Source organism: Loxodonta africana, chromosome 24 (genome assembly GCF_030014295.1).
Source record: "Loxodonta africana isolate mLoxAfr1 chromosome 24, mLoxAfr1.hap2, whole genome shotgun sequence".
In the NCBI taxonomy this organism is placed as follows: domain Eukaryota; kingdom Metazoa; phylum Chordata; class Mammalia; order Proboscidea; family Elephantidae; genus Loxodonta; species Loxodonta africana.
The window spans coordinates 63,111,195-63,124,888 of record NC_087365.1 but is presented as its reverse complement, the minus strand read 5'-3'; the positions used below and the strand labels follow the sequence as shown (position 1 = coordinate 63,124,888).

The 13,694-nt window shown below is 52.8% G+C and overlaps 1 protein-coding gene across 3 annotated transcripts in view; it reads left to right on the top strand.

The window, feature by feature from the left end:
* The window catches only part of KCNQ2 (potassium voltage-gated channel subfamily Q member 2), a 58,179-nt gene that overhangs the window by 16,956 nt on the left and 27,529 nt on the right, over nucleotides 1–13,694 (top strand). For all 3 annotated transcript variants that reach the window (XM_064276346.1, XM_064276345.1, XM_064276344.1), the window contains exons 2-8: nucleotides 953–1,043; nucleotides 1,873–1,999; nucleotides 2,294–2,469; nucleotides 3,493–3,618; nucleotides 4,848–4,958; nucleotides 5,239–5,334; nucleotides 12,140–12,234. In XM_064276346.1, the coding sequence (XP_064132416.1) occupies nucleotides 953–1,043; nucleotides 1,873–1,999; nucleotides 2,294–2,469; nucleotides 3,493–3,618; nucleotides 4,848–4,958; nucleotides 5,239–5,334; nucleotides 12,140–12,234 (822 nt within the window). The remainder of the gene's footprint in view (nucleotides 1–952; nucleotides 1,044–1,872; nucleotides 2,000–2,293; nucleotides 2,470–3,492; nucleotides 3,619–4,847; nucleotides 4,959–5,238; nucleotides 5,335–12,139; nucleotides 12,235–13,694) is intronic.

Sequence of the window (13,694 nt, the reverse complement as noted above, 5' to 3'; positions counted from 1 at the left end):
ACGGGTGATGCCATTCTGGTTCATGTTGTAGAGTCTCTGAAAGGTTAGTGGTTTGAGTCCAGCCAGAGGCACCTTGGAAACGAGTCCTGACGATCTTCTGAGAAATCAGCCATTGATACGTGGAGCGCATTTCTGCTCTGACACACATGGGGTTGTCATGAGTCGGTGTTGACTCGACGAGCTGGTTGGGTTTTTGGTTTGCAGGTTTTAGAAATGCACACAAAAATGTGTACTGACTCGATGCTGTGTCATTCGGGGTTTGCTTTGAAATTGTTCGGTGGGTGGGACATGGGAGGGTGATGTGAGCTCCTCACGCTGCACTTCTTCCACCACGAAATGCTTTCCAACGTGGACTTGTTTGCACCTACGCCTCAGCACCCGCAGGTGGGGGTCATCCTGGGGATGGCTCCTCTTGGAGGTGAGCATAAGGGGGAGCAGGGCCTAGGCAGGGGACACCAGAGTGGATCAGGGCTAGAAAAGGGTGGTGGCTTTGGGAGTGGAAAGGAAGGGAGGATTCTGGGTGAAGGGAATTCACCCCTTGGGGGACAAGCAGCCTGGGGCTGCTCCTGGGTGTGAGCCTAGGGTGGCTGGGCTTGGAGCCTCCTGGAGCAACTTTAGCTGGCTTCCCCAACTGACTTTGAAGAAACGACCCCAGCAGAGAACATGGCAGAGCAGTCCCTCTCTTGGGGGTGGTGCAGGGACTCCTGTGGGCTCTGGGTCTTCCAAGTCCTGTGTCTGAATGGGAGGCAGTGTGTTGTCACAATGGACATGCAGCTTGCATCTCCTGTTGGCTGGGACAAAGCACGCTGCTCTTCCCACGGTGGTGCCTTTCCTGTGGTGATTCTTGGCAGGGACGGGAGGTGGGGTCAGCTTCCTGTAGACACAGCCACAGTGGACCCTGTCGAGACCAAGTGCCAGGCCAGCTTGGCTGACCCCGACACCTCCCGCCCAGGTTTCTGCTGGTCTTCTCCTGCCTGGTGTTGTCTGTCTTCTCCACCATCAAGGAGTACGAGAAGAGCTCCGAGGGCGCCCTCTACATCCTGGTGAGCGCTGCCCCCAGCCAGGCGGGTGGGTAGGTGGGTGGGCAGGTGGGTGGGAGGCAGGGCGGGTGGGCAGGTGGGCTGGCAGGGCGGGTGGGAGGCAGGGTGGGTGGGTGGCAGGGGCCAAAGGTACCACTGGAGCCTGGTGGACATCGGTGTGGCCCTGCGTCCTCGATGCTCCTGGCTTCTGATGTTGGGATCTTCTCTGACCCCAGCCCCATCTTCCTGCATGGGCCTGGCCTCTGGGTCCAGGGAGAGCGCCCAGGGCAGGAATCCCCCTCCTTGTACCCTGGCCCCTGGTGTGTGGTGATGTTCTCCAAATATGATGGTCACAGCGAGTACCCCCATCCCTGACGTGGGTGTCGTCGTTGTGTTCTTCAACCCCCACACCTTTCCCTTCCCCTCCCCACCTGCAACCCCAGGTCGTACCCCACCCCATAGGCTGTGTGTGATTCAGCCCTCTCCCCTCCTCCATGGTGACTCACCATGGTCTTACAGCTCCCTCACCCCGCGCCCTCACCACGGCAGGCTACCCAGCTCCTCCTCCTCCACCTCCCCTCGCCCTCCCGCCTTCCTCCACCCTCTCGAGACCCTGGGTGTCCAAGTGGCCCCCGTCAGAGGATTGGGGTGTGTCCAGCAAGCATGGTTTCCTGGGGGAGTTGGGGTGGCCTGACAGGGCTGCCAGTGACAGGCAGGCCAGCTCGCCTTGCAGCCTCTTTGGAGCCACGTGTGGGACTGATGCTTTGCAGTCACAGAGGGCACCTCCTGCATCTGGGGCATCCAGCCCCAGCCCTTCCCTGAAGCCCTGGTCCTCAGTGTGGCCTCCTTGCAGGAAATCGTCACCATTGTGGTGTTTGGGGTGGAGTACTTTGTGCGGATCTGGGCGGCCGGCTGCTGCTGCCGGTACCGTGGCTGGCGTGGGAGACTCAAGTTTGCCCGGAAGCCTTTCTGCGTGATCGGTGAGATATGACGGGGGTGCCGGGGGCAGGAGCCATCCACATAGAGGCACAGGGACTGACTCCCCTTCCCTCAAGGAGCTGGGGCACCCGGGAGGCCAGGGGTGGGCACAGGGCGGGATCACTTCTCAGAGTGGGGCTGACAGGGCACCGGGCAGCCTGTCCTGGTACTCCGGCAGGGCACTAGCAGTGTGGAGGACAGTGGTGGCCCTAGCCTCACCTGCCCTTGGTTAACCTGGACGGCTGGAGGCATCTGGCCCCACCTCCACCCACAAGCCCCCACCCTGTCTCCCACAGACATCATGGTCCTCATTGCTTCCATCGCTGTGCTGGCCGCCGGCTCCCAGGGCAACGTCTTCGCCACATCCGCGCTCCGGAGCCTGCGCTTCCTGCAGATTCTGCGGATGATCCGCATGGACCGCAGAGGGGGCACCTGGAAGCTGCTGGGGTCTGTGGTCTACGCCCACAGCAAGGTGAGCCAGCGAGGACTGGCCGACACCTCAGGCCAGCCGTCCTGGTGGCCTCCTCTCAGGCTGCCCCCCAGGACCTGGGCCACAGTTTTGTCCAACCCCCATTTCAGGACGTGGCTGAGGGTCTGAGGGTTTGCTCTGAGGGTCCTAGTGGGTGGATGAAGGGCAGTGGGGCTCCTGCCTCACCAAACCAAGAAGCTGGGCAGATCTGAGCAGCCTCCGCCCCCCTGCCCCCCTCTCTGTATTTCTTGTCCCGACCCACCTATCCCCTGACCCTTCCCTAGACAGCACCTTTCTGAGAGGCCCGGCCTCCTCCACCACCCCCACCCTGAGCCCGCTCGTTGGGCTTGGTGTCTTGTTTCCAGGATCTTTAGTGCAGGATCTATGCTCCTGCCCTGGGCACTCACCCGAGTGACTGTTTAAGCTGCAGTCTGTGGTGGCTGTAGGGTGGGACGTCCTTGTCATGGGCCCTCCCGTGTTGCCCTCTGTCCCAGGCCTCTGAGTGGCTGAGACCCCTCCCTCCTGTGCTGAGGCTGCCCTGCTTCTGGGTGGGCTTACCTGCTGAAATAGTCCTTCCCCCCCCCCCCCGCTTCACGTCTGAGCCCCTGGGAAAGGATGGGGCCAGGCGTCGGCTGGAGGGGCTCACCCCCTCCAGGTAAATGCAGTGGGCCTTGGGGGGTTAGTGGGTGGGCAGGTGAGCCTCCCCTGGTTTGCAAAGCTGTCTCCCCAGGCTCCAGGGCACGGGGAGGGGTCTTGGCTCTGATAGCACCTGACAGCTGCTGTTTTTTTTGGCTCTAAGTTTCGAGGCTGAGTGGTCAATGGTGTCTGAGCTGTGAAAGGAGCAGCTCCTTCCAGCTCTGAGCCACATTGACCCCAGTACGTAGGCCGTGGGAGGCAGCTCTTAGCACCCCTGGAGGCCCCAGCCCGAGGGTGACCCCCCTTCCTGGGGCTGGCATGGCCTCTGGTGGCTGGAGGCCTGCAAGTGGGCGCTGGCTCGACCAGGGTGACAGTTGGTCTGTCTCGAAGGAGCTGGTCACCGCCTGGTACATTGGCTTCCTCTGCCTCATCCTGGCCTCATTCCTGGTGTACTTGGCAGAGAAAGGCGAGAACGACCACTTTGACACTTACGCGGATGCGCTGTGGTGGGGCCTGGTGAGTCCTGGCTGCGTCAATGACGGTGTGCTCATCTTCACAGATGCTGGGTTTCTGCCTCCCTGGGCCCTCCCTGCACCCCCTGCATCCCCCCGGGCCCCCCTCCACATGCCCTCCTACTGTCTGAAGACACACCGCCCCTCTGCTCCCTGGAACCTGGCTGAGCTGGAGGGGCCGTCCCTCTGGGGCCACCTGCTGGCCTCTGTGACCACAGAAGCTGTGGAGGTGGTTGCATCTGAGAGCCAGGCTGTGCTGTCCCCACCCTCTTAAAGGCCCTGTGGGCTGTGCACTGTCCTTTTCCTTGAGTTACGTAGCCCAGCTTTTGGAGGGAGAGGGGACAGACATGTGTGCCCTGCAGTGTTTAAAGCCCACGTCTTTGAAATATGCTTGGTTTATGTGAACCCTTTCATGTGCCCGCCCCAGTGAGGGCCAGCTGTCCCTTGATCACCCAGGAAGGCCCTGCCCCATCTATTTCTAACTCGGCTGTGGGAAAGATTCTAAACACAGACAACCACCTCTCCACAGGGCCTCCCATCACCCCCAGAACATACCAGTACGCCGGCCAGGCCTCCCTTCCTCCCCCACTGCCTGCTGGCCTCTTGGCACTTCTGGTTACCTGGTCCAGCGTGGTCCCTGCATCCCCGTTACTCTGTGGTGCATGCTCCCCTGGTCACCACTTGCCCCCTCTGACCTCGGCTCACAGGTCACCTCACTAGGTCTCACCTGCCTCTTGTCCCAGGGTCCGTCTTCATCTGTCCCACCCCCCGGCACTTTCACCCCTTGGGGCCCTGGGCCCGGCTGGGTTTACCTGCACGCAAACAGATGCCTCCTTGCAGCCCCTGAGCCCCATGCAGGAGTGCCGCAGTGGCGGAGGGGGGGGGTCTCCTTGCTCTTGCACCAGGCTGTGAGGAGTTGTGGGGGACTGTGGACTTGGGGTGAAATGGGGTAGAGGTTTTGTAATCACTCCCCCCACCCCGTGATGAGGAAGAGAAGACTTGGGGAGGCTTTATGCAATTGTTGCAGGGACAACGGACGATGAGCTGATGCTGGCCTCACGGGGTTCCTGGGTATGGGGGGCAGCTTCTTGTCCGTTCCGGCCCCAGGCATCCCTGTCCTCGCTGGCCTGCCCGTCGGGTGTAGAGGGCAGTGGTGCCCAGGTGGTGCCCCTGCGGCATCCCGTCAGTGAGGCCATGTAGGTGCAGCCCAGTGACCAGAGCCCACTGTCCCAGATCACCCTGACGACCATCGGCTACGGGGACAAGTACCCCCAGACCTGGAATGGGAGGCTCCTGGCAGCCACGTTCACCCTCATCGGTGTCTCCTTCTTCGCTCTCCCTGCGGTGAGCACCCCTAACGCCTAGACAGGGCTATAGGTTGGGTGATGTGGGGTCCCCACGGGCTCTGCTGGGCTCCCAGCTGACCATAGGCTGGGATCCAGCCTCTCAGAGAGACAGGAGACACTGCCCATCGGACTGCACCTTGGGATTCAGAGGTGCACCATGGCTGCAGGGACAGCTGCCCTGAGGAACTGGGGGAGCTATGGGTCTCCAGGATGCAATTCTGACCCTGATGAAATGGGGTGTGGGTCCCGTGACACTGTCTGACCCCCCTGACTTGCAGGGCATTCTGGGGTCTGGCTTTGCCCTCAAAGTTCAAGAGCAGCACCGGCAGAAGCACTTTGAGAAGCGGCGGAACCCTGCAGCCGGCCTGATCCAGGTGAGTCAGAGAGGCTGGCCTCCCCACCCAGAGCTGCTTGGGGCTTGGGGTGAGGCTGTCGACTCCAGGTGTCATTCCTATCTGTGGGGGTCCCTGATTTGTGACCCCTGCCACACTGCAGGGCTAGGTCAGGGTGATGAGGGCATCTGGAGCATTGAGATCTTCAGGAGAAAGAGATGCAGATACCACGGAGGTGCTTGGGGCCATGGGGGCCACCCCTCAAAAGTCCCAGGGAGGGGACCACCTCATCACGCTCGTCACCTGGATGCAGAGCCTGCCACCGTGAGCAGTAGTGCTGGAGCCAGATTCAAGCCATGTCATCTGGCCTGCACCTCAGCTGTGGACCCTGCGCCACCCACCCCCGAGCTTATCTGAGCCATGGATCCTGTGGTACCTGCCCCTGATCTCACCTGAGCCGTGGACCCTGCACCACCCGCTCTGAGCTTGCCTGAGCTGTGGACCCTGTACCACCCACCCCTGAGCTCACCTGAGCCATGGACCCTGTGCCATTCCACTCCTGAGCTTACTTGAGCCATGTTGTGGACCCTGGACCACCCTGCCCCCAAGCTCACCTGAGCTGTGGACTCTGGACCATCCCGCCCCCGAGCTCACCTGAGCTGTGGACCCTGTACCATCCGCCCTGGAGCTCACCTGAGCCATGGGCTCTATGCCATCCCACCTCTGAGCTCACCTGAGCTATGGACCAGCACCGTCCTGCTCCCTAGCTCACCCACCTGTCCAGCTGCTCAGAGGGCACCCTGAAATCCAGAAAGTGCCTCTTGAGCCTGAGAATCACCAGGCGTAGTGCACCAAATGGTGCACCAAAATGCAAGGGGAACGCTGAAAACCTGAGCCGGTGAGGGGCCAGACACTCCTGCAAGCCCTCCCCAGAGTGCACCGACCTGGCAGACCTTCAGAGTGACCAGAATCTTCTACTGCCAAGTTGCATGAAGACCTGGGCTGGCATGTCTTAAAGGTGTCCCTCCTGTGGTCCTGGCCCTGGTCACCACATTTATGTATGTGTCTCTCAGCATCAACACTCTAAACAGCTACGTTTTTAATGCAAAAGAGAATAAAGAAGGGCAAAAATGCCCCATATAAATCCCACATTTTTTGACATTAAAAAAAAGTAACCACATGTACACGTGGTAAAGCTTTTAAACAGTGCGGGAATTAAAAGCACAGAAAGCAGCACACAGGCCTCTTCCTGCCACCCCGCTCCTCTTCTCCAAGGCCGTTCTTGTCCTCCAGAAAGCAGGAATGCCTTATAACCAGCTGCCTTCGAGCCGCTCCTGACTCACGGCGACCCCACTCCTGACTCACGGCGACCCCACTCCTGACTCACAGCGACCCCATGTGTGTCTGACTCACGGTGACCCCACTCCTGACTCACGGCGACCCCATGTGTGTCTGACTCACGGCGACCCCACTCCTGACTCACAGCGACCCCACTCCTGACTCACGGCGACCCCACTCCTGACTCACGGCGACTCCATGTGTGTCTGACTCACGGTGACCCCACTTCTGACTCACGGCGACCCCACTCCTGACTCACGGCGACCCCACTCCTGATTCACGGCGACCCCACTCCTGACTCACGGCGACCCCATGTGTGTCTGACTCACGGTGACCCCACTCCTGACTCACGGCAACCCCACTCCTGACTCACGGTGACCCCACTCCCGACTCACGGCGACCCCATGTGTGTCTGACTCACGGTGACCCCACTCCTGACTCACGGCAACCCCACTCCTGACTCACGGTGACCCCACTCCTGACTCACGGCGACCCCACTCCTGACTCACGGCGACCCCACTCCTGACTCACGGCGACCCCATGTGTGTCAGAGCAGAACTGTGCCCCACAGTGTTCTCAGTGGCTGAGTTTTCAGAAGTCGTTCACCAGGCCTTTCTTCCGAGATGCCTCTGGGTGGAGTTGAACCTCCAACCTTTTGGTTAGCAGCCAACTCTGTTAATCCTTTGCACTGCCCAGGGACTCCCATGCCTCTGTATTTGTCCTGTGAATTTTTGCACCAAAGGGCGATGTCCCGCGCTCTGCCACTGCTTCTTCCCCTGTGGGTGTCTGATGGAAGGCACACACACGGAGACCATACTCTGGTCTCAGAGTTGAGGCTGCAACAACTTCTTCAGGGAAGGACACCAAGGTGTGTCCAGGGCTGCAGAGAAGTCTCTCTGGTGCACCATGTGAGCAGAGCCATGGAGCAGTGATTTGCAGTGGCATTGCTGGGTCAAAGGATCCTAATGGCTTTTGAGACTTTCTCTGGCAGAGGCTCATCTTTCTGCTGAGTGTGGGCCAGAAGCTAAGGCTCGCAGGGAACCTGGCCACCCATGCTGGAGGCTTTAGTCTTTGATCTTCATCAGTACGTGCATCAAATCTTCTCTTTCAGTAAGCAAGGTTATGTTATCTGCACATTGTAGGGTCTTAATGAGTCTTCCTCTAATCCTGATGCTGTGTTCTTCATATAGTCTAGTTTCTTGGATTATCTGCTCAGCATACAGATTGAATAAGTACAGTGAAATGGTACAACCCTGACACACACCTTTCCTGACCTTAAACTATGCAGTTTCCTCTTGTTCTGTTCAAACAACTACCTCTTGATCTATGTACAGTTTCCTCATGAGCACAATTAAGTGTTCTGGAATTCCCATTCTTTGCAATGTTATCCGTAATTTGTTATGATCCACAAAGTCGAATGCCTTTGCATAGTCAATAAAACACAGGTAAACATCTTTCTGATATTCTCTATTTTCAGCCAAGATCCATCTGACATCAGCAGTGATATCCCTCTTTACAAGTCCTCTTCTGAATCTAGCTTGAATTTCTGGCCGTTCACCAACAATGTACTACTGCAACTGTTTTTGGTTTATCGTCAGCAAAATTTTACTTGCATGTGTTATTAATGATATTGTTTGATAATTTCCACATTCTGTTGAATCACTTTTCTTTGGAATGGGCAAGTATATGGATCCATTCCAGTTGATTGGCAAGGTAGCTGTCTTCCAAATTTCTTATAATAGACGAGTAAGCATTTCCAGCATTGCTTCCATTTGTTGAGACATCTCAATTAGTATTCTGTCAGTTCCTGCAGCCTTGTTTTTTGCCAATGCCTTCAGTGCAGCTTGGACTTCTTCCTTCAGCACAATTGGTTCTTGTTCATATGCTACCTCCTGAAATGGTTGAAGGTTGACAAATTCCTTTTGGTACAGTGACCCTGTGTGTGCCTTCCATCTTCTTTTGATACATCCTTTGTCACTTAGTAGTTTCCTGTAGAATCCTTCAATATTGCCACTTGAGACTTGACTTTTTTCTTTAGTTCTTACAGCTGGAGAAATGCTGAATATGTTCTTCCCTTTTGGTTTTCCATCTCTAGGTCTTTGCATATGTCATTATAATACTTTGTCTTCCTGAGCTGACCTTCAAAATCTTCTGCTCAGCTCTTTTACGTCATCATTTCTTCCTTTTGCTTTAGCTACTCTCCGTTCAAGAGCAAGTTTCAGAGTCTCCTCTGACATCCATTTTGGTCTTTTCTTTCTTTCTTGTTTGTTTTTTTAAATGACCTTTTGCTTTCTTCATGTATGATGTCCTTGATGTCATCCCACGTCTTGTCTGGTCTTCGATGATTAGTGTTCAATATGTCAAATCTGTTTTTGAGATGGTCTCTAAATTCAGGTGGGATATACTCAAGGTTGTACTTTTGCTCTCATGGACTCTTTAAAATTTTCTTTAGCTTCAACTTGAACTTGCATATGAGCAATTGAAGGCCTGTTCTGCAGTTGGCCCCGGACTTGTTCTGACTGATGATATCGAGCTTCTCCATTGTCTCTTTCCACAGATGTAGTCAATTTGATTCCTGTGTATTCCATCTGGCAAGGTCTACATGTGTAGTCATTGTTTGCATTGTTGAAAAAAGGATTCGCAATGAAAAAGTCATCGGTCTTGCAAAATTCTATCATGTGGTCACCAGAATAATTTTTATCACCAAGGCCATATTTTTCGACTATCAATTCTTCTTCTTCATTTCCAACTTTTGCGTTCCATTCACCAATAATTATCAGTGCATCTTGATTGCATGTTTGATCAATTTCAGACTACAGAGGTTGATGAAAATCTTTAATGTCTTCATCTTTGGCCTTAGTGGTTGGTGCGTAAATTTGAATAATAGTCGTAATTAACTGATTTTCCTTGCAGGCATATGGATATCCTATCACCGACAGCTTTGTACTTTTTTGTGACAAAAACAACATACAGGTGGGATGGAGTTGTACAGGGGACGAGTTTTTGTATACTATTGAAGCTAAGTTGGTATTAATTCAAGCTAGATTGTTATAAATTTAAGAAGTTAATTGTAACTTCCGGGCTAACCACTACGAAAATAACTGAAGAATATATAGAAAAGGAAATAAGAAAGGAATTAAAATGGTACACTGGGGGAAAAAAAAACAATTAGAGACAAAAGGAGTCAGTAACGAGGGAACTGAGGAACAGAGAACACATGCCATATAGACAGCAGACAGCAAAATGGCAGAAGTCCTTTCTTGTCAGTAATTACTTTAAAGAAGAATGAACAAGTCTGTCCGGAAGAAGTATAGGCAGAGTGCTCCTTGGAAGCAAGGATGGAGAGACTCTGTCTCACGTACTTTGGACATATTATCAGGAGGGACCAGTCCCTGGAGAAGGACATCATTCTTGGTAAAGGAGAAGGTCAGCAAAATAGAGGAAGACACTCAATGAGATGGATTGACACAGTGGCTGCAACAATGAGCCTAAAAACAGCAACAATTGTGAGAATAGCACAGGACTGGGCAGTGTTCCGTTCTTTTATACATAGGGTCACTATGAGTCAGAACTGACTTGATGGTACCTGACAACAACAACAATCACTTTAAATGCTTTAAATGTAAATAGATTAAATTCTTCAATGAAAAGCAGAGATTGGAAGAATGCATTTAAAAACATGATCAAGCCATATACTGTCTACAAGACACTCATTTTAGATACAAAGACACGGAGTGATTGAAAGTGAAAAGATGGAAATGATATTTCATTCAAAGAGGAACCATAAGAAAGCTGAGATGGGTCTACTAATATCAGGCAAAATAAACTTTGTGTCAAAAACTGTTACAAGAGATAAATAATGACATTATATAATGATAAAAGGGTCATCCATCAAGAATATGTAACAATTATAAGCATATGTTTATCTAACAAAAGAGCCCCAAAATATGTGAAGCGAAAACTGGCAGAGTTGATGGGAGAAACAGTTCAACAATAATAGTGGAAGACTTCAACATCACACTTTCAATAACAGAACAACTAGGCGAAAGATAAACAAGGAAGTAAAAGACTTAACAACACTGTAAACTAATTAGTCCTAAGAGAACACATACAACACGTCACCCTACAGCAGCAGAATACGCATTCTTATGTTCACCGGATCATTCTCCATCATACCAGGAAACTGTGTGCGGGGCCGTAAAATAAGACTCAATAAATGTTTGAAAGTTGAAATCACACAGAGTGTCTTCCCTGGGCAAAATGGAATGAAACTAGAAAACAACACAGAAGGAAACTTGGAAAATTCACAAATATGTGGAACTTAAACAACCCACTCTTAAACAACTCATGGGTCAAAGATGAAATCACAAAGGAAATTAGAAAATACTATGATATGAATTAAAACAAAAGCACAACATACCAAAACTTACGCCATGCGGCAAAAGCGTGCTCTGAAGGAAATTTGTACCTGTAAATGCCTGTGTTAAAGAAGAAAGGTTTCAGATCGGCAACCTAAATTTACACCTTAAGGAACTAGAAAAAGAAGACCAAACTAAACTGAAAGCTAGCAGAAGAAAAGAAAAAAATAAAGACTAGAGCAGTGATAACTGAAACAGAGACTAGAAAAACAGTAGAAAGAACCAATGAAACCAAAAGTTGGTTCTCTGAAAAGATCAACAAAACTGACAAACCTTTAGCTAGACCAGTGAAGAACAGAGAAGACTCACATTGCTAAAATCAGAAATGAAATTGGGGACGTTACTGCCGACCTTACAGAAATAAAAAGGATTGTAAGAGGATACTATGAACAATTCTCTGCCAACAAATCAGACAACCTAGATGAAATGGACAAGTTCCTAGAAACACACAAACTACCAGAACTGAATCAAGAAGAAATAGAAAATCTGAATAGACCTGTAACAAGAGCTTGAGTCAATAATCAAAAATCTTCTAATTAAAAAAAGCCCAGAAGCAGATAGCTTCACTGGTGATACCAAACATTTAAAGAAGAATTAATACCAACCCTTCTCAAACCCTTCCAAAACATGGAAAATGAGAGAACACCTAACTCATTCTACAAGGCCAGGAGTATCCTGCTATCAAAGCTAGACAAAAATACCACAAGAAAACCAATGTTCCCGTATGAGTACAGATGCAAAAATCCTCAAGAAAATACCAGCAAACCAAATCCAGCAGCATATTAAAAAATTATACACCATGACAAGTGGGGTTTAAGAAAATCAGTCAATGTGATACACTGCATTAACAGAAAGAAGGAAAAAAATGATCAGAACCACAGGGACTTGATGTGGGAGGAGCTAAGCCGCAGGCCCACTCCCCTCTTTCAGACCCCCCACCAACCACAGCAAGTCAGTGGAGTGTCAGTGCAGGTGTCTGAGCTCCTGGTCCTTGGCGGGGGGCGGCGGGGGGGAGGCGGGCCCTCCTGTGGGTCCTGCTCCCCAGGCCCAGCCCTACAGCGAAACTCACTCACCCTATGTCCCCTTCACAGTCTGCCTGGAGGTTCTACGCCACCAACCTCTCCCGAACGGACCTGCACTCCACCTGGCAGTACTATGAACGCACGGTCACTGTGCCCATGTACAGGTACCGCCCTGTGCTCTGGGCCCTCGCCCCCTGTGCTCTGGCCCTGGAGACCTGGTGGCTTGAACCCTGGCCCCTCCTGGTGGCGACTGGAGCATTGATTCTGTTTAGTTTGCATTAGTTCTTATACCCATTTTTTGTTTGTTCATTATTTTGATTTTGTTTCTTTTTTCTTTGTATGTATTTTCCATAAACGTTTGTATTCTCCATAAAGGAGCCCTGTGGTTTTTTTTTTTTTTTTTTTCCAAGTACTGATTCCATGCTTTATGTGCTGTGGGCTTGTTTCCACCTCCATCCCCCTGCCCACTTGGCTTTTGCCCTTCGCTGTCAGTTGTGTTGTGTTGTGAGCGCTGCTTTTGGCAGCATGAGGAGACAGACCTCTGAGAGCCTCTCAGAGGTGAATGCCTCCTGGACCTGGTTCCACTCTGGACAGGATGGTGCTCTGCTGGGGGTCTCAGGCAAGCTCCTGGAGCTTTAATAATGCCAGGAAGACCTTGAGCCTCTACCCCCAGGGAACCAGGGTCCCTGCGGGGTGAGGAGAATGAGCCCCATCCAAGGCAAGCTCTGGTGTCAGGACCAGGGGACCGTACTCTCCTGGGGGTCTCAGGTGCCTCAGCAGGACACAGTACACAAACATCCCCCAGCGAGGGCTGAGGTCCTGCCAGCACAGGCTCCCGGAGTTACCGTGGTCAGTGGGCCCCAATTCACAAGGACACGAGGTCAGCTGGCCCGAGGACGCCCGTCACCCTGGGATTTGGGCCTCCTCTATCCACCTGAGCCTGGGGACTTCCCAGCCCAAGGGTCCCCCTCATGTGTGAGGGGGTTTCTGTCCACCTGGAGGCTTCACCCATGGGGGAGGGGGCAGAGCTCAGCTGGGACTGTCTTAGGCCCAGGGCAGGGGCTTCTCGAGGACCCTGAAATCCATGATGGTCAGACAGGCCTGGGGCCATGCAGGAGCCCCACCGCATCCACACACCCCTCTCGCACCCTCCTGCCTCTGCAGGGGTGAGTCATCCAGGAAGGGGGTGCTGGGCATCAGCCATCTTGGTGGCTCCCTCCCCCCACCCCAGCATCCTTCCCACCCGAGCAGTGCCCCGTCTTCCAGGGACACAGGAACAGGAGGCCGTAGGACAGGTGCAGCTTTGGAGAGGTCAAGGGCCATCATAGCTCGCCCACAGCTCCAGACGGGTGGAGCAGGAAGTGGCCTACCTAATTTTCTTTGTTCTGTTGTTTCCCCCACTTTCCTCAACTCTTTTTTTCATTTTCTTTTTCTGATCCCGTTCTTTTTTATATTTCCTTTCTTTTCCCTTTGTGTGTGTGTGAACACTTGAAAAGCTCGCAAACCCAAACGTACGGGGCCTCCAGGTAGGAACGCATGTCACCTGTGACGGACAGTGTGCTGTGGTCCCTCGTTCTGTCTGGGTTTGTCGGGAGTCCATACTGGCCCAGAGCCCAGCCAGTGG